The sequence below is a fragment of the Dermochelys coriacea genome, chromosome 10 (genome assembly GCF_009764565.3).
Source record: "Dermochelys coriacea isolate rDerCor1 chromosome 10, rDerCor1.pri.v4, whole genome shotgun sequence".
Classification (NCBI taxonomy): domain Eukaryota; kingdom Metazoa; phylum Chordata; order Testudines; family Dermochelyidae; genus Dermochelys; species Dermochelys coriacea.
This window is the reverse complement of record NC_050077.1, coordinates 60,873,403-60,892,870: the sequence shown is the minus strand read 5'-3', so window position 1 is coordinate 60,892,870 and position 19,468 is coordinate 60,873,403. Positions and strand designations below refer to the sequence as shown.

At 40.8% G+C, this 19,468-nt stretch overlaps 1 protein-coding gene across 8 annotated transcripts in view; it reads right to left on the bottom strand.

The window, feature by feature from the left end:
• The window catches only part of RAB27A (RAB27A, member RAS oncogene family), a 78,263-nt gene extending 59,106 nt beyond the window's left edge, over window positions 1-19,157 (bottom strand). The window contains exons 1-4 of one of the 8 annotated variants that reach the window (XM_043493380.1): window positions 18,928-19,022; window positions 17,796-17,835; window positions 4,643-4,715; window positions 3,554-3,680 (exon numbers count right to left, since the gene is read on the bottom strand). In XM_043493380.1, coding sequence (XP_043349315.1) covers window positions 3,554-3,592 — 39 coding nt within the window. In that variant the 5' untranslated portion in view covers window positions 3,593-3,680; window positions 4,643-4,715; window positions 17,796-17,835; window positions 18,928-19,022. Of the gene's footprint in view, window positions 1-3,553; window positions 3,699-4,642; window positions 4,716-17,795; window positions 17,836-18,927 lie in introns of all 8 variants that reach the window. The other 7 variants (XM_043493378.1, XM_043493381.1, XM_043493379.1 and 4 more) reach the window with 7 other exon arrangements.
• Window positions 19,158-19,468: the final 311 nt, after the last annotated feature.

Below are 19,468 nucleotides of genomic sequence, written 5' to 3'. Positions count from 1 at the left end.
AAGAACAGTAAATATGGCAGGCGACCAGCTTGGCTTAACAGTGAAATCCTTGCTGATCTTAAACACAAAAAAAGAAGCTTACAAGAAATGGAAGATTGGACAAATGACCAGGGAAGAATATAAAAATATTGCTCGGGCATGCAGGAGTGAAATCAGGAAGGCCAAACCACACCTGGAGTTGCAGCTAGCAAGAGATGTTAAGAGTAACAAGAAGGGTTTCTTCAGGTATGTTAGCAACAAGAAGTCAGTCAAGGAAAGTGTGGACGCCTTACTGAATGAGGGAGGCAACCTAATGACAGAGGATGTGGAAAAAGCTAATGTACTCAATGCTTTTTTTGCCTCTGTCTTCACGAACAAGGTCAGCTCCCAGACTGCTGCACTGGTCAGCACAGCATGGGGAGCAGCCCTCTTTGAAAAAAAGAAGTGGTCTGGGACTATTTAGAAAAGCTGGACGAGCACAAGTCCCCGGGGCCGGATGCGCTGCATCCGAGAGTGCTAAAGAAGTTGGCAAATGTGATTGCAGAGCCATTGGCCATGATCTTTGAAAACTCATGGCGCTCAGGGGAGGTCGCGGACGACTGGAAAAAGGCTAATCTAGTGCCCATCTTTAAAAAAGGGAAGGAAGAGGATCCTGGGAACTACAGGCCAGTCAGCCTCACCTCAGTCCCTGAAAAAAAATCATGGAGCAGGTCCTCAAGGAATCAATTCTGAATCACTCAGAGGAGAGGAAAGTGATCAGGAACAGTCAGCATGGATATCTGATGAGATTCAACAAGGACAAGTGCAGAGCCCTGCACTTAGGACAGAAGAATCCCATGCACCACTACAGACTAGGGACCGAATGGCTAGGCAGCAGTTCTGCAGAAAAGGACCTAGGAATTACAGTAGACGAGAAGCTGGATATGAGTCAACAGTGTGCCATTGTTGCCAAGAAGGCCAATGGCATTTTGGGATGTATAAGTAGGGGCATTGCCAGCAGATCGAGAGACGTGATCATTCCCCTCTATTTGACATTGGTGAGGTCTCATCTGGAGTACTGTGTCCAGTTTTGGGCCCCACACTTCAAGAAGGATGTGGAAAAATTGGAAAATGTCCAGTGGAGGGCAACAAAAATTATTAGGAGACTGGAACACATGACTTATGAGGAGAGGTCTCGGGCACTGGGATTGTTTCGTCTGCAGAAGAGAAGAATGAGAGGGGATTTGATAGCTGCTTTCAACTACCTGAAAGGGGGTTCCAAAGAGGATGGATCTAGACTGTTCTCAGGGGTAGCAGATGACAGAATGAGGAGTAATGGTCTTAAGTTGCAGTGGGGGAGGTTTAGGTTGGATATTAGGAAAAACTTTTTCACTAGGAGGGTGGTGAAACACTGGAATGCGTTACCTAGGGGGTGGTGGAATCTCCTTCCTTCGAAGTTTTTAAGGTCAGGCTTGACAAAGCCCTGGCTGGGATGATTTAGTTGGGGATAGGTCCTGCTCTGAGCAGGGGGTTGGACTACATGACCTCCTGAGGTCCCTTCCAACCCTGATATTCTATGCGGTCCACCGCATTAACAAAGGAAAGCAATTAATAAGAGACTGGAAATTTCTAAATATACTTGGAAAGTCAAAAACTAAGAGCCGAATTGTAATTTGAGAGATTCTACAGAGGAATGCCAAGTTCTTATTACATTTTCCTCCAATTTCAATCAAGCTCTTTTGACAAGATAATCTTAGCACTTGGAATTTGTGACCTTAGCTGAGCTCACTAGAAAGCTGTTAACTTTAATAATAATGAGTCAATTATTTGCTACTTTGTACAGACCTAGGAATTTAGAAGATGAGTTGGAGAAGGTCAAAGGACACCTGATCTGCTTGGAGCATTCTTAAACTCAAGTATCAGGAAGATGGTGCTATGCACATTCACACATCTTCAGGGATGGGTTATAAAGAGAACAGGAAGTCAGTGGTCACTTGAGTATGATTCTTCCCCATGAGGAACATGCCAGATCAGTTACATGTTATGCCATGATTCCTGCTGGGATCTACTAATGATAAACATTGTAGTCTTCGGATAATACTGCAGAAGAACTGTGTAATTCCAGTGCTGAAAGCAGTGTGTACTCAGTGTCACTGCTGGCTGTCTTTGTTCTTTGACAGAAGTCTCTCAAGGAAATTTCCCAATTCAGTTGAGGATGTCTATCACCACTCTTCTGACAATTCTTATCAGTGAAGGACTTTTTCTCCCTTTAAGTCATTAAAAGAAGATATGAACACACAACATGGGATTAATCTTCACAAGGCCACACAAAAGATGTTGAACATGAGGCTTGCAAGGCTGGCAGGCTGAGAGCAAACAGTAGAGAGACAATGTTGATGTCATTTGACAGCCAATTTCTGCTACAGAGCCTCTCGGGCAATTAAACACAAAGCTCAAAAAGCCAGCAGACTGGTTTTAATACACGTTGTCAAGACAAAGACTGAAGTGCAAGTTCAACTGATTCATGGCACTTTGTTTTTAAATCACTAACAACTAAGCAAAGCCCAAATTAAAAAAAACTCTTAACCAAATGATTGGGGAGCAGGACCAAAGGAGGAACACAAGGAATATGAGGACACACACTGGTAATGAAACTGATTCTTACTATTATACTACAGAATTAGATAAGATGCTAGAGAAATCTCCTTGGTGGGGGGAGGGAGAGAGAGAGCACACGCCTCTCAAAAACCATCATCCTTACTTGATCAAGCATCAAAGGTCAGATTCACTGGCGAAGTAAAGGAGGAACTGACAGTTCATCTATGGGTAAAGCACTGCAAAGAAAATCTAACCATATACCAGATGAGTTCTCCGTTCAGAGCTAGTGTTGTGAAAAGTTAGTAAATGCAGCAACGTTCTCAAATATGCAACTCAAAGCTGAAAGCATTATGTTGATCCTTTTGTACTTGCCTCACTCCAGTACAAAAGACCAGATGATCATTCTTCATGGTAGAAAGGTAAAGATTAAAAACTTTGCCAGTGTCCGATAGTGAAATGTCCTTGCAGTGATTAAAATGAATGAAGGTCAAGCTCTCTTTAAAGCATGCAATCCAAAAAAAACATTTTGGAAGCAACAAAGAGACAACTGCTTATAACAGAATATTCAGCAGCAGAAAAAGGACTGAAGTAAAATTTTTATGTTCTTTTATTGTAACTGACAGTAAATCTAGGCATTATTTATACTAATTACTGCATTTTTACCACTGCATATAAAAGTAGAAGAGATATGTTTAAAGTCAGTGGCTCCTTACTCCTAGTCTCTCATATTAAGGAGCATAAATGAGACAATCCAGTTTCTCCACTCTAAGAGTAAGTAATCAGTTCCCAAGGAATTAAAAGGTTGCAATATTTAATAAAAAGCTACAATTGTTATGAACTTGAGGACGCACTTGACTGGGATACAAGTATCTTTTCAATAGGACACACAAATGTACTACTGTGAAATAAATACATATTTCAAAAGCACTTTTTTTGGGGGGTTGGAACTTATCTCAGCTTTAACCCCACAAAATAGCCAAATATTAGCTCTCCTTGCCAGCTCTTCATCAGCACTGTAGAGACTCCTAGGCTCCATTCTGCATTCCTACTGACTTCACCTGAAGGCAGGACAGGTAAGTCCTATTCTCAGCTCCTTCCTGAATCACTTTCCTCTGCTTCCTCATCTGCAAATGTAATTTATACTACTACTTGAAGTCACCTAGGAGTTGGGGGATGCTTAATTCTACTAATGATTTTGGTGAAAAAAAATGACATTTGGACAAAATGATTGTGACACCGAATTGAAAGTTCGAACAGAAAATTTTCATTTTGGTTGAATTTTTCTGGGTTTTAAAACAAATTTTTCCAGTAAAAATGTTTGAAAACCAAACATTCATTTGAAAAGCTAAATATTCTTTTCAGGGTTTTTGTTTGTTTTGTTTTGATTTGAAAGTTTCCCCACAAAAAAGTAATTGGCATTTTTCATCCAGCTCTGCTTAATTCATTAATGTTTAACATCACATGATTGGATGGAAGATACAATGTAGGTGTGAAGTATCATTATATTAACATTGATCACATTAACCCTGTTCAGAAGTTTGGAATTATGTGAAGCAGTGCACACTAGAGAAAGGAACTTAAGGTCAGGAACTCCTGCGCAGAGATATGTGAATAATGGATTTTTCAGTTTGCTGGCAGATCTGAATTTTTAAAAAATTCATTTTGAGTTTACCTGAAAATGAAATATTTCAGAATTTTTATTAAATCAGAGCAGAAGGGAGGAGTTTGGGGTCAAACAACACTTTAATCTGACCTGAAAGGTTTCGTATCAATTTTGAGCTTTAAAAAAAAAAAAAATCATATTTGCTTTAAGGGTAAAATTGAAGGAAATTACAAAATGAAGTTGTTTCAGCCCAAACAAATTGAACATTTCAAAAGTATTGAAACAAAACATTTAAACTTTTTTTTGAATTAGAGGGTGGGGGGCAGGACTGAGACAAACAATTTGGAGCAACAGACATGAATCATGAAACATTTCGTGTTGCTGAATCTGCACCTTTTCCTGAAAGGGGGGGGGGGGGGGGAAGTGACCAAAATATTTTGCCCAGCTCTACTTCAGAGTTCGTATCACAGCTCTGTCACTGACCTGCAGTGTGGCCTTAGTCCCAATATTTGCCCTCTCTGCCTCACTTTCTCCATCTGTAAAATTCAGGTGCTGACTTCAGATCCACATGAAAGGGATAAAAGTAATGTTGAACCACACGATGTAACTCATACAAGTACTGCATCTGATCAGACTCAAGTGTTAAATAAGTTTCAATCTATAGGATGTTCAGTTTCTTATCTTAAACCTTTTTTAGATAAGGGAAGTAAGGGGGGGTGGAGAGAAGAAAAAAAAGTGAAATGGGTTCCAGCCCCTTGTAGTGTAGAAGTAGAAATGGATTTTATTAAAAAGCTATTTTTTTTTTAGAAAATGAACAAAAGTGTAGAAAGAGATTAGAATCCAGATTGCAGTGAACATCCTAGTCAAGAGTGTGTGTTGGGGATGGGGGATCAGGGGTTGGAAGGAGGTTGTTTGTGGGGTTCTTTTAAATACAAGAAGTGACCACAAAAATAAGGAAATGATTGTTGTTTTCAGCTCATGATAGAATTGGTAAAACATGTCAAACTGAAAGCATAAAGAACGTAATAATCAACAGAAAAGAGGATAAGACTAGTGTTTACATATACTAATTTGACTCATGTAGGTCTGTATCCTGGCAAATCACAAAACTGACATTTTTCTGCAATCCCCATACCATTAAAAAGAAAGAAGCTCTATTTGAGAAGAATGGAAGATGGAACATAACAGATGGATGAAATGCATAGTTATTAGCAGGCTATAGCTTTAGTATGGGTGGGACGTCTACTGGTTTCACTTTTTGCGAGTACTCATTTTGAGCCTGTTTTTATCTAAGTGGTATTAAGCTAGTAAGGACTAAAAATAGCAAGCCCCCCACGTTCTTGAAAGAAGCTTTAAAAAAATAAACCAACTTCTGATGCCTCTGCTTTCAGTACGAGAAGAATTAGAAATACATTTTTTTAAACAGATCAGTTTTAAACAGCAAAATGGGTTGATGAGTAAATGCATTTTTTATCTCAAAGAGAGATTGCAGTTTACAGGAAGCTGTGGTAGTGAAGAAAAGAAAGAATAAGTAACTGTACCACAGTTTCCTTAGAAAGAAGAATTTCAATATATTGTATGATACTGTGAAAAATTAAAATGCAGTTTCTACTGTTGTCTGGATATTTTTCTCTGGGTTTAAGTTTAACAGTTTCATAGAATCATAGAACTGGAAGGGACCTTGAGAAGTCATCTAGTCCAATCCCCTGCACTCAAGGCAGGACTGAGTATTATCTGGACCATCCCTGACAGGTGTTTGTCTAACCTGCTCTTAAAAATCTCCAGTGATGAAGACTCCACAACCTCCCTAGGCAATTTATTCTAGTGCTTAACCACCCTGACAGTTAGGACGTTTTTCCCAATGTCCAACCTAAACCTCCCTTTCTGCAATTTAAGCCCATTGCTTTTTGTCCTATCCCCAGAGGTTAAGAGCAGCAATTTTTCTCTCTCCTCCTTATAACAACCTTTTACGTACTTGAAAACTTCCCTCATAGGTCATGTTTTCTAGACCTTTAATCATTTTTGCTGCTCTTCTCTGGACTCTCTCCAATTTGTCCACATTCTTCCTGAAATGTGGCACCCAGAACTGAACACAATACTCCAGTTGAGGCCTAATCAGAGCAGAGCAGAGCGGAAGAATTACTTCTCGTGTCTTGCTTACAACATTCCTGCTAATACATCCTAGAAGGATGTTTGCTTTTTTTGCAACAGCGCTACACTGTTGACTCATATTTAGCTTGTGGTCCACTTAGACCCCCAGATCCCTTTCCGCAGTACTCCTTCCTAGACAGTCATTTCCCATTTTGTATGTGAACAACAAATTGTTCCTTCCTAAATAGAGTATTCTGCATTTGTCCTTATTGAATTTCATCCTATTTACTTCAGACCATTTCTCCAGTTTGTCTAGATCATTTTGAATTTTAATCCCATCCTCCAAAGCACTTGCAACTCCACCCAGCTTGGTATCATCTGCAAACTTTATAAGTGTACTCTGTATGCCATTATGTAAATCCTCAATGAAGATATTGAACCGAAATTCAATACGCACCATATCTGAAATTCGCGATTTAACAAAACAAGAAAACATCAGTTATGCTTTATAGCCAAAGAACCTTTCAAAAACCATGCTGTCTCACTGTCCAACTTGAGGCTAGTTCCTGCTCCCATGGAAGTCAATGGAAGTTTGGTTATCAACTTCAACAGGAGCAGAACCAAGCTCTTACTGTGTAGTATTCAAGGCCATAGTTCAGAGGGTTACCCTTGTTACCCTTTATGGGTCCAGCTAGTTTGATCTCATTTTGTGCCTTGGCTTTTCTAATTTTGTCCCTACATACTTGTGTTATTTGTTTATATTCATCCTTTGAAATTTGACCTAGTTTCCACTTTTTGTGGGACTCCAAGAATAGGACAAGGGATGACATTCTCCTCTTGAATTCCCCTTCTTTTCCATTCTGCCACCAGTGCAAGTTTAAGTAGGGTATAACCAAATATAGTACCACAATTCAAGACCCAGCATTAGCAGACCACCAAATTTGAGCACTGCTACGGGAGCACGTCAGTAAGGATGTGCAAGCCCCATCGTTTTCAGTTTAAACCGATTTTTATCAAAAAAAAACCCAGGTTTTACCAGAAGTATTATTCGTTTTTTCCAATCTTCACCCTACTTTTTATCATTCAATTATATAAAAAATAACTTGTTTTATTAGAAAAATACAATACATTGCATGAGATACATTTTTTACAATAATACATTTGTCTGTGTGTATATGCAAAGCTGCCTGTTGAAGTCTAGCAGATATACACAACAAACAAATAGGCATGCACGCAAGCTCTGAAGTGCGTGCGCATCTGAACGTACTGATGAATCTCGCACCCCCCACGTACACATTTCAAGCTGTTAGCAAATAATGGTTTAAAGATTTGATACTAAAATGGGAAGAAAACTAAAATCTGCATCAGAATACATTTTAGAACATAAGGAAGTATTTGAAAGTCTTAAAAAACGAACAAGAGAAAAAGGATGAAGTTGCAGCGTATGTACTGCAAATGGCGTGGCATCAAAGTTGACATTCAGGCCAACCAGATTAAAGAACATTTGCAGAGCAAACGACACTTAAGCCTAAAACAAGAAAACAAAAACAGAAAGCAAGCAAACATTGGAATCGGCATTCATCAGGGCACATCAGAAAGAGCAAGATCAACATGATGTATCAAGTGAATTTGTACTTGCCCTGTGTTTTTCACGGCAGCCGCTAGGCCTTGCTGATGGTCCTTTGGGGGACTTTGTACAACATTTCTGTCCAGCTGCAAAATCCTTGCCAAATTCAATCTGACCAAGAAATATTTGGAGGAGAATGATATCGCTCTGACCAACAAAATTAAAGAGAGGTTGGCTGGAAATATAGTTAGTTCTTTGATTTTTGACAAATCGCCAAATGTTCTTGACCGCCTCGCCCTGGTGATTTTGTTTTCTTTTTTTGTTTTGTTGTGGAGAAGCCTGCACTCATTTTGGCAGATTTGGAGTTTGTAAAGTCAGCTTGTGTCAGTAAAACTTTACATGAATATGCACTTATTTGGAAGGATGCGGCAACAATGAATTCCAACTCGGTTTCTTACTGCGTGAAGTTCACGCAAGATGTAAAGCTGAATGAAAAACCTGAATTGCTTTGTTTTGGCTTGCCCAGTTCACCTACTGCATGTTTCTGTCTCTCATGCAACAGGTGTCCCCAAAATGGATGATCTGAAAAACTTTGTAATAGAAGCTGGAGCAGTTTTCAAGCATTCAAGTAAAAAACAAAAAACAAAAACAACCCACACCCAACCTCTTCTATAATGTTTGAGAAGAGATCGCCTTTAAAGCAGCATTTCAGTTGCAGTTGTACCAACAGGATTGTTTAGTATGTATTTGGCTTTACAGAGTGTTCAGAAGGCATGGGGAATTCTTAATTTGATTTTTAGATCATGAAGATTTCAACTTTGGAAAAGTCTAAAAGCTGAAATCTCAAGCAGCTATTCAAGAAATTAGGCAAAGCCTCTGTACAAAACTCAAATTTCTGATTGAAAACACTTCAACCACTACATGAAGCACAGAAGAACTGGAATCCAGTTCTTTAACAGACAGCACATTTTCTAATACAGAAGTTTATGCCAATCTGGTTATCAATATCTCAGCACAACTGTCTCACAAAAGCACATCTGGGGAGATTCCAGAAAAAACAAAAATCTTTTCATGTCTATGTTGCCAGTCACTGAGCAGATCAACCTCGTAAAAGCTTTCATAAGTTTTTACGAAGAGCTGTCAAAGTGGGAAGCTACTGTAATTCACACTACGTCCCCTGAAGCTTTTCATTGTAAAAGTGTGGCCTCAGCTGATAAATTTAAAAAATATGCTCATATAATCTCCCCCTTTGGGGCTTCTAACAAAGGAAGTGAAAAACTGGAAAGTGAATTCTGCACCTACATGGCAATGCTTTCCCTGGACAACTGCTCCATCATGTCTCTTGAATACTGGAAAATCCACCACCCTGACTTTCCAACTTTGAGCCGTGCTGCCTCTCGCATTCTCAGTGTCCCACCCGGAATTTAGAGAGTATTTTTGAAATTCAGCTACATCCAAGATTGTAGGAGAATGGGCCTTGGAAAAGACCCCTTTAAAAAGATTGCTACAAGCCTACGCTATGCAGGACTTTTGGAAATTACACTGAAGGACTTTGTCAACTGCTGGAAATGGCCCACCTCGATTATCACTACAAAAGGTTTTCTCCCCCCTAAGCCCCCCCCCGCTCTCCTGCTGGTAATAGCTCATCTTAAGTGATCACTCTCCTTACAGCGTGTATAGTAACACCCATTGTTTCATGTTCTCTGTGTATATAAATCTCCCCACTGTATTTTCCACTGAATGCATCCGATGAAGTGAGCTGAAGCTCACGAAGGCTTATGCTCAAATAAATTTGTTAGTCTCTAAAGTGCCACAAGTACTCCTTTTCTTTTTTGCGAATAGACTAACAGCTGCTACTCAAACATAAAACATTGAGTGTTTATAAATATTTTAAAATATTGTGCCCAATTATTAAATGTAAATATTTTTAGACTAATAGTTCAAAGTCTATAACAGTAAACATTTATTCAAAAGAAAAGTTTTATTTGGGGATTAGAGATATATTGTTTTCTTAAACTCAGATGGCATGCTGTTTTGAATTCTATTTTAGTTCTGCAGCAAACCACATGGAATTCCATTCAAAGGATTAACCTACTGAATACTTTTTTCCCCATCCTTCCACCAAAATAAAACCTGATATTTACCCTGAAAAATTATTAATAGTTTTTTGCACCGATTTTCAGCTGTTTTTGTTGTTGTAGTAATAAACATCAATAAATTCCCAGGAAAACAAATAAAACAACCACCAAAAAACAAAGGGCCCTAGGTATGTGATATTATGCACCAGTAGCAGCTTAAAATACTGGAATCCTACCTGAAACAAAAGTAAAAACAACTCATAGCAAAACCCAAGGGGATTAAATCTAAAATATTGGCTGCACCCTGGGGCAGTCAGTCACTTATGAAGTCTGGTTTGAAGCCAGAAAAATAAATAAATTAAATCAAAATCAATCTGCTCTAAAACCTGAAGGGGGAAAAAAAAAAAAAAAAAAAAAAAGATACTAACCTTTCACCACCATCCACACTTTGGACATGAGTAAATTATATTTTAAAAAAGTATAAAAATTTGCTATAGGAAGGCACTACTTGCTGCTGATAACCATAATTACTATAAAAAAAGAAAAGGAGTACTTGTGGCACCTTAGCGACTAACAGATTTAAATGATGTCCATCTGTTTGCATTTGGAGAGGAAGATGATGTCTGTCTGTATCTGTACAAGTTTTTTCATGAAGTTGATAGATTTCCCACTCCATATGCTAAATTCTGTGCCTTGCACAAGTACTCCTTTTCTTTTTTGCGAATACAGACTAACACGGCTGCTACACTGAAACACAATTACTATGCACTTCTCATGCTAAGGTTACAACATTGGCCATTCCACAAAACAGCAAAAAGTTAAACAATGCAGACTGGTGTTGTGTGTGTTAATTTTAAAGTGAATCCCTGAAGTTTTCACAATGCAATGCAAATCTAAGTATTTATAATGCAACCATCACCATGTGTTTACAACAGGAATGTAGAAAATGTCCCTTACTATTTATGAATTTTAAATATCATGCTTTAAAAACAGATGGAGAGAGAGAGAGAGAAAAGAGAACCAAAAAAGCAGATACTCACTTTTCACAGGCATTAAAGCAAGTTAGCTAGCAAAAATATGCTATCTAGAAAAACAGTCTGATTTGGGTAAATCACTAGCCCACAATAACCATCAATTTTTTTGGCACATCTATTGCCAGGAGACTAGAGGAGTTTCAGTCTGTTAGTAGTCCTCACCTCTGATGCTAGCCTCCACTCTATTTTGTTTCAAAGAGTTGTTTTCTTCCTTCTCAGTGCTTATAGCAAACAATTTCATTATACCCATTTGACTGAGCAGTTAGGAAGACTGAACAAAATAACCATCAGTTATGAAAGCAACAAGACAGCTGTCTCCAGGCTGACCTTGGTGCGCACATGCTGTTCATTTTCAGGGCTATATAGCAGCTGTCAAGCCAGCCCAGACACTTCGAAGTAAGTAGAAATGGAAAGAAAAAAAAATCTTAAATAAAACTACTTCTGCTTAACAGTCATCAGCATCTACCCTTCCAGACAGTGCCAAGTGCTGTCAACTTTGTCCATGCTCTTAACAGCAGTATTCCAAAAGCAACAGCTCAGGGAAGGACATTGCAACAATCAGGAGTACAGTACTTATTGCTTGTGATGCCTTGAGTTTCAGAACTGCAGGCATGGAACTATTTGCTTGATTTACATGCAATTACCAAAACTGCATGCACAACGTAGGTATTTTATTTGCACATACAAATTACCAGTTAGATCCTGTCTTGGCAACCTGTACACCCATATACCTGATACTTGTGCAGAATCATAGTGAAGGTGTGCACAAGATTAGAAACCCAGGCATGAACTGTTCTAGCATTCTAAACAATTCATGGATCCCACACATTTATCACTTGATAACAAATCATTTGTATCCTCAGATAGAAGTACAGCACAAAGGGTGGTCTCCGATAAGTGGTTCCCCATATTCCTTCCTCAGTGCTCATACTTTGCGGGGGAAGAGGCACGAAGCAGGTATCTTTAGTTTATAACAGAGGTTCTTTAAGGATCCGGTCTTGGCTATGCCTCCACCTCAACCAGCACCATGCACAGGCTCAGTTCTGCCCTCATCACTGGAAGATGACAACCAATTTCTGTAACCAACCACCCCTACCCCCAGGCAGACTTTGCATTATCTGGGCCATGTACAAAGTAAATCCAGGTTGAATCCAGCTTATTGACTACATTTTGCCGTAAAATAGTATTTTTGTGCCCATTATCATGGTATCTGGGCACCTTACAAGGCTTGAGGGTCAGACATCACACTCACTCCTGCTACCTGCTGATTTACCAGTCACCTATGAAACTAGTTTAAATTAGTTGGCAAGGTTTTGACAAAGAGGTGAACCCTGCATCTGTTTCTAAGGGCTAGTCTACACTATACCGATATAGCTGTACTGGCAGAGCCCCCAGCATAAACGCTATGTATGCTAACAGAAGGAGGACTTCAGCCAGCTGAGTAACACCACCTCCCCAAAATGACAATAGCTGTGCTGACAGAAACCCTCCTCTGTTGGCATATCTGCATCTACACTGGGGATTTGCAGGGATAGCTGTGTCAGCTGAAGAGATATTTTTGTTCAAACCCTAACTGACATAGCCATGCTGGCAAAACTTTGTAGTATAGACCTAGCCTAAAAGGGGCCAGGATCCTGCTTAAAAGTAGCAAATTACATAAGTGAGGTCTTACTACTAAGAAAACTCGGCCTTCAACACCAAGATTCTTAGTCCTAAAGACATTTAATTCCAGTGTTCTAGATGAGCATAGCTTGCACGGTGGGCGAGACATTGCCAGGCAATGCCTAAGACAGCCTAGCATGCTACATTTACAAATAAATAAAACTTTGTATAACAATTTAATTAAATAAGCCATCTACAGACTAGTAGGCTCACAGACTACTGAGGCTATAATGAAACAATTGCAGGCTTTGCTCATAGACATAAGCTGCTCACTCGTTGTTCATAATAAGGGATGGATGAACCAGTTCACAGAAAATAAAACAATTCTCAGACTGAATCCTCATCCTTAGGTTCACATCAGTTTAGATAAGGAACTCCCTGGCTCCATCTTCTGGACGACTAACTAATCTGCCTGCCTTCTGCAATGCTGACCGGCAGATTCCTACTAAAGCTCCAATTCATTTCAAAGGGACTCCTCACACACATGCATAAAGATAAGCACGGGTCTACAGAACCACAACTTATGATGCTACCCATTAGTTCCCTCTTCCCCCACCAACGTAGGATGCTACCAATTAGCCTCCCTCTTCCTGCTCTTACTCATTTTTTCCTCAGGTCAAGGGAGGTCCAGTGTGTGGGTGAAAAGCCAGGAGCCAGTCATAAGCAATTCACCAAGGCAAGTATTTTGGCAATTTGAACATTTTTGATCCTTGAATTCTCCAAAATTAAGTTCTCCGAATTTCAAAAACAACATTTTGCAAACAGCTGGCCCGCAAAAGAAGATTAACCATTTCAACATCTGCAAAACAAGCAATCAAACAAAAAACAACACCTACCCACCAACCTGGTGGCTCACTTATTATTGGTGAGAAAGTATTGCCACACGTAGAATGTGTAATATACGCATTTTTTTCATTAACAACGTTCTACATTATGTGCATTATGAATAGTTTGGATACCTAGCAAACTACCATTGTTTTAAAAGGAATTCTAGATAATAAAATTGAAGTAGTATCTAGTACCTAACCTTTGGATTCTAGAGGATAGGTCAGAACTTTAAAACTTTACCAGACACCTCCAGTGATAGATTCTTAAGGCTATAAGGGACACTTACGATCATCTAATCCAGTGGTTCTCAACCAGTGATACACAGAGGTCTTCTGGGGGTACATCAACTTATCTAGATATTTGCCTACTTTTACAACAGGCTATATAAAAAGCACTAGCAAAACCAATACAAATGAAAATTTCATACGGACAATGACTTAATACTGTCAGCAGTTCTCAAACTGTGGACGAGTTCATTTTAATGAGGTCACCAGGGCCAGCGTTAGACTCACTGTGGCCCAGGGCAGAAAGCTGAAGCCCAAGTCCTGCTGTGCAGGGCTGAAGCTGAAACTTGGGACATGCAAGACAAATCAGACTCCTGAAAGGGGTAGAGTAGTCTGGAAAAGTTGAGAACTACTGATCTAGTCTGACCTCCTGCATAAACACAAGACAAAGAACCTCATCCAATAATTTCTGCATCCAACCCTGAGCTTCTGTTTGAACTCTATATTTTAGATGGATATCCAGTCTTCATTTAAAGTCTTCAAGTGATGGAGATTTCAGAGTAGCAGCCGTGTTAGTCTGTATTTGCAAAAAGAAAAGGAGTACTTGTGGCACCTTAGAGACTAAAATTTATTTGAGCATAAGCTTTCATGAGCTACAGCTCACTTCATCGGATGCGTTCGACCAAATGCATCCGATGAAGTGAGCTGTAGCTCACGAAAGCTTATGCTCAAATAAATTTGTTAGTCTCTAAGGTGCCACAAGTACTCCTTTTCTTTTTAAGTGATGGAGAATCCACCACATTCCTAGAAAAAGCGTTCCAATGGACAACTTTGACCCTCACTTTATTGTCTATGTTCTGCTTCCAACCATAGTCCCTCATTATGCCTTTTATAGCCATAGGATTAAGCCTACTATCCCCAACGTGAAGGGAAGAAAAGCAGGAGCCGGTGAGAGGACCACCAGCAGTATGGGACAACCAATCCCCAGTGATTGTGAAGGGGCAGAATTCTAGAATTCCTGTGCCTACATCCTGCTTGAAAACTCCATCTTAGTTATCAGCCTCTGGCCAGTAAGGACCTGAAATCTGAGAATTCCTTCTTTCCCTCTACCAGTTGCTGGAAGAGTTATTCCCTCTACCCCCCAAGCTCCAGAGCCTCCTCACTGTTTGGTGAGTGGGATACTTAACCTACTTTCTACCTCTCTCCTAGCCTCCTAGCTTCTGCAAGTGGAAAGAAAAAATGTTTCCTCCGTACCTTTCTCCAGCCTTTTTTTTTTTTTTTTCAGATCCATCTCCCACAAATGCCAATAACTTCCTTTACTCAGTTTTGTCAGAGGCTCTGTTAAATTGTTGATTCTTGCACTGATTGACGGACTAGCTCCACTTTCACCAGGGAAAGCTGCCCCTGAGCTGTTTGGTGAGTAGGCAAATGGAATTCTAGGTCTTACAGTAGGCAAAATTCTGACGAAGATCACGTTGTGCCAATTCCAAGGAGTCACAATAATTCAGAATTAAAACTGGAAGAAAATTGTTTCTGTTTATATTATTATTGTATCTGAAGGAGCTAGACCGGGTTGAAAAAAATAAACAGATTGTGTGTGCTCATAAGTTGGTTGTTTATTTTTATAACACTTATAGTAAAATTGTATTATATATAAAAATAACATATGGAAGATCAATTACAAAAATGAAGCATTTGGTTTGCCACACCCACCAAGGCTTCATTTACAGTGGAGGTAAAAATGTGTTACCAGAACTGGTGTAAAGCATGGTTCAAGCTAACGCTGAATATTCAGGGGCTGCGTGATTAAAGAAAAGCCTTTGAAACAAAATTTCCATAAAATTGAAATCTACTTTCTGCTGATTGCAAGAGATTGTCTTTGATGAACACCTCTACAGTCCCAATCTGCTCCCCCTGTTTAAACTGTGTTTGCTTGAACCAATTTTAACCATATTTAAACCCATTGTGTGAACACAATTTTTTATTTCCAGCATGGACAGGGTTTTCAAGACAAAGAGAAGAAACACGATCCAGAGCAGACATAACAATCCCAATCCTGCAAAGATATATGCACATGCTTAGTTTTAAGCACTTAACTAGTCCCACTGAGCTAAATGAGTTAAGCACAAATTTAATTCTCTGCAGGAGCAGGATCTGTACATACAGTAAGCTAAACACAAGGGTGGGAAAATTTAGTGTGAAGCAGAACATTTACTTTAAAAAAAAAAATGCAAGAGAAATTCTTAAAGTCCAAAGGCCTAAAAATTGAATGTAGTTTTTTTTTTTAGGAACACCTACTTACTAGATCAGCAAAGACTTATAACTAATAGAAGATATAAGCAATAACAACTAATCTGTTGTACTTATCTCCAATGGCCATTATACCTGCTCCTAAATAAAATACGTACTTAGAACAAGATATCTTCTGTGAGGTCTAGAAATGCCCCTTGTATGTGAGCAAGGGGGCGTGTGATCGAGTGATAGACTAATTAACAGCCAATGTGCCAGCACACCAAACACCTGGCAGTAACGGAGCTATTCTCCAAAAACACCACCTACAGAAAAGTCACTGATTACCAAAAATATTTGTCTGTATACCTAAATCCAGTTAAAAATCCCTTTAGCTCAACATTCCTCTCTTTGAAAGGAAAAAACCTGAGTGTTCAAGTGATAAACTAGCATGTTTCTGCATCACACAGTGAGGAAAAAGCTTAAAACAGTAGAAAATAATTAAAACAAAAGCCTCATTGGGCTAGAGGCTTTAAAATTCTAGTCCATAATGTGTTATACTTATTAATAATTTTTAAATGACAAATTCTAAATTACACAATGTATCACCAGTTCATAACTACTTTACAGACTCTGAAATAATAAGACCTTTAACAACAAATTTGAATCCTTGGCTAGACACAATAGTATATTAAAATACCACTATTCACTTCTATTATGCGGTACTTTAGAGGTAATCTTTCAGCATCATGAATTCTATCACTATAGCCGCTTTTCAAATTGTGTCTTTTATGCCAGCCAGGAAAAAAAGTGACAGAAGTGCTATCAGCACCTAGCACAATGGGGTCCTGGTCCATGACTAGGTATCCAATTCACAGGGTTAATAAAAAATAATAAATAATAAGGAAAAAATAGCTTTGAAAAGGTACAGGAAGGGAACACAACACAAGTGGCAATATATGTCCAAGACACAGGATACTTAAGATATGCAAATTATATTTTAAAAATTAATGGATTCTGCTAATTGAGTTTATTCATATAAATTGAAACATATTTAAAGGTCACAAACAAACCTGACAACACATTGCAATTCGAAAGAAAATTATCTTTCCAATAGTATCTGGGATAACCTAGAAAGGCTAGGTTACTAGGCTTTTTACTCCTAGTAAGGCTTTTCTATCACCAAAGTATCTAAGCACCAGTAGGTAGGAGTGTCTGATCATTCACACAATCAAGATGTTCAAATTAAGATATGATAATGCTGCTCAAAGTAATGACTGAAATTAAAGTTAGAGATTTCAGACAGTGAAGACATGCCTTTTAGAATTGACATTAAAATGAGGTCAAGGATACAGTTATCTGTTACTATGAAAGTTTTACAAAGACAGGCAAAAGAATGGGAAAGTAATCTTGATTACTCTTTCCTTTGCTGTTCCTTAGTTCTAACATGATCAAAGTCTTGGTTCAGGAGAGGAGTTGCGTTGCAAGTCAGTGTGAACAAAACCACTGAATCATTTGAGCTAGCTCACTCTTTTAAAGCAGCCCTCTGTAGAAAGATAATGATGAAATTTCAGTAGTTATTATTAGTATGTGCATAACTTGTTGACATACATTTCTCCCTCCTCCGTCATTGACCCACCTCAAAAGTATATTTAATTAGGTAACCCCACTCATTTTAAGTCCTCGGTGTTAGGAAATGTGGAGTTTCTTTAGCTGCTGTGTCCTAAGGCCCTGATCCTGCAAACTGGACTACATACCATAACAAAGTTAAGCAAATGCATAAATCATTGCAAGATCAGGGCCTACAAGTTCTTCCCTCCAGAACATGAATTTGGCCCTGATCCTGCAAACACTTACACATATTAAATTTTAGGCATATAATCAGTCAACTACTCCAGTGTTTAAAGTTAAGCATGTACTTACATGTTTGCAGGACAGAAGCCTTAAAAAGTTGACAGCTGAACTGAAAGAACATGGGGGAAAAAAAAAACAAACAACAACAACAACAACTTAATTTGCACCTGGCAAACCAGTTCTAGAGAAAACCAAGCCTGGCAAAGCTCCCTTTAAATGATTTAGTATTTTTGTTTTGCGAAGTTCACCATGCTTGTTGAGCCTGGAGACCCAAGGAAAACATATCTTGGTCATTTTAAAATATACCCCAGGACATCTTGGGGCCTATTTAATATTTATTACAATTAAAAAGAAATCCTCTTTGGTCTTTCACTCTAATTCAACTCCGGATTAGCAGCGTTAAACAAACTAAAGCAACAACACCCCTCATTTGTTCTCCCACCTGCAGAACCCCGGTCCAGCCCCTGCTTGACAGCGAACCACCACCACCGCACGCTAGGAAAAGTTATTCGGAGCCCGGCCCGCCCGCGTGAAGCGCCTCCCCGGCGTTTTGCTTTAGGGCACCGATCTCTCCCAGGGCGGCTTGCATGCGAGCTGCCAAGCTCCAGCCGCAGCCGAGGGAGATTTTAAACGGCTCGACACGCAGGGAAGCCGATCCGCATCCACGGGAGAGAACCTGCGCTTGGTGAGGGCTCAGCAGGTTTCTGGTGGGGCGGGCTCAGGGGGACCTTGGAGGGGCTTGTCAAGCAGCGTTTCCTGAGGCCAGGCGGGGGCTGGGCTCCTGCCCCCGAAGGACCCGTTAGGTTTTGTTTCGAAACCAACCGTTTGGTCCCCTGACACCTGCGCAGCAGCCTTGCCCTGTAACGACGCGGAGCGAGCGGCTCCCGCCGAGCCACAGCGCCAGTCTCCCGCCCCCGGCCGGCAACGCTCCGGAGCCCGGCGTCGCGGTTTGGGCTCCCGGGAGGGGTGAGAAGAGGCGGGGCAAAGCGGCCTCAGCCCGTCCTCCGCGGAGCAACCCGCTGCCCGGCCAGCTCCAGCCCTTCCTCCCGGACGCTGCTCCCCAGCCCGGCCCGGGCTCCGACCCCCCTCTCCGGGCTGCTGCCGCCCCGCGCCGCGCCGCGCCCCTGGCTCCACCCTCACACCACCGGGCGCTGCTCGCCCCGGGCGGCCAGCGAGGGCGCCGAGCTCGCAGCCCCCGTACCTAGCGGCGGCTCCCCGCTCTGCTCCAGCCAGCGCCGAGTCCCTCTGGCCGCTGCCCTTGTTTAGGCAGCGAGCGTGTGTTTTCCGTCACTTCCCGTAAGCCCGAGCGAGGGGCGGTCGCTGCCCCTCCCCGGTGTCCCCGGCGGAGGGCGCCCTAGTCCCACGCGGGGGGCGGTAAGTAGCGAGCCGAGCTCGGCCAGGCCCTGGGGCGGGAGCCTCCAGGCCGCGCGGCCACAGGGCTCTGACGGCGCAGTAGCAGCACAGCGCCCGGGGCTGGCCCCTGCCCTGCGGCTCAGCTAAATTGCCTGAGAGCGAGCCCCGGTCCCTGGGTGCCAGCTCCCTCTGGAACGCAACTTTATAAAAAGTGGCAATTCTCCAGTAAAAATCTTCAGAAGCAGCCTCCCCAGGAGAAGCTGCAGAACTAGACTTCATTTGCAAACGGGACACCATCAAATTCGGCCTGAACAAAGACGAAGTGGATGGGTCACTCCAAAAACTAATTTCCCCCATACTGTTACTCACACCTTCTCGTCAACTGTTTG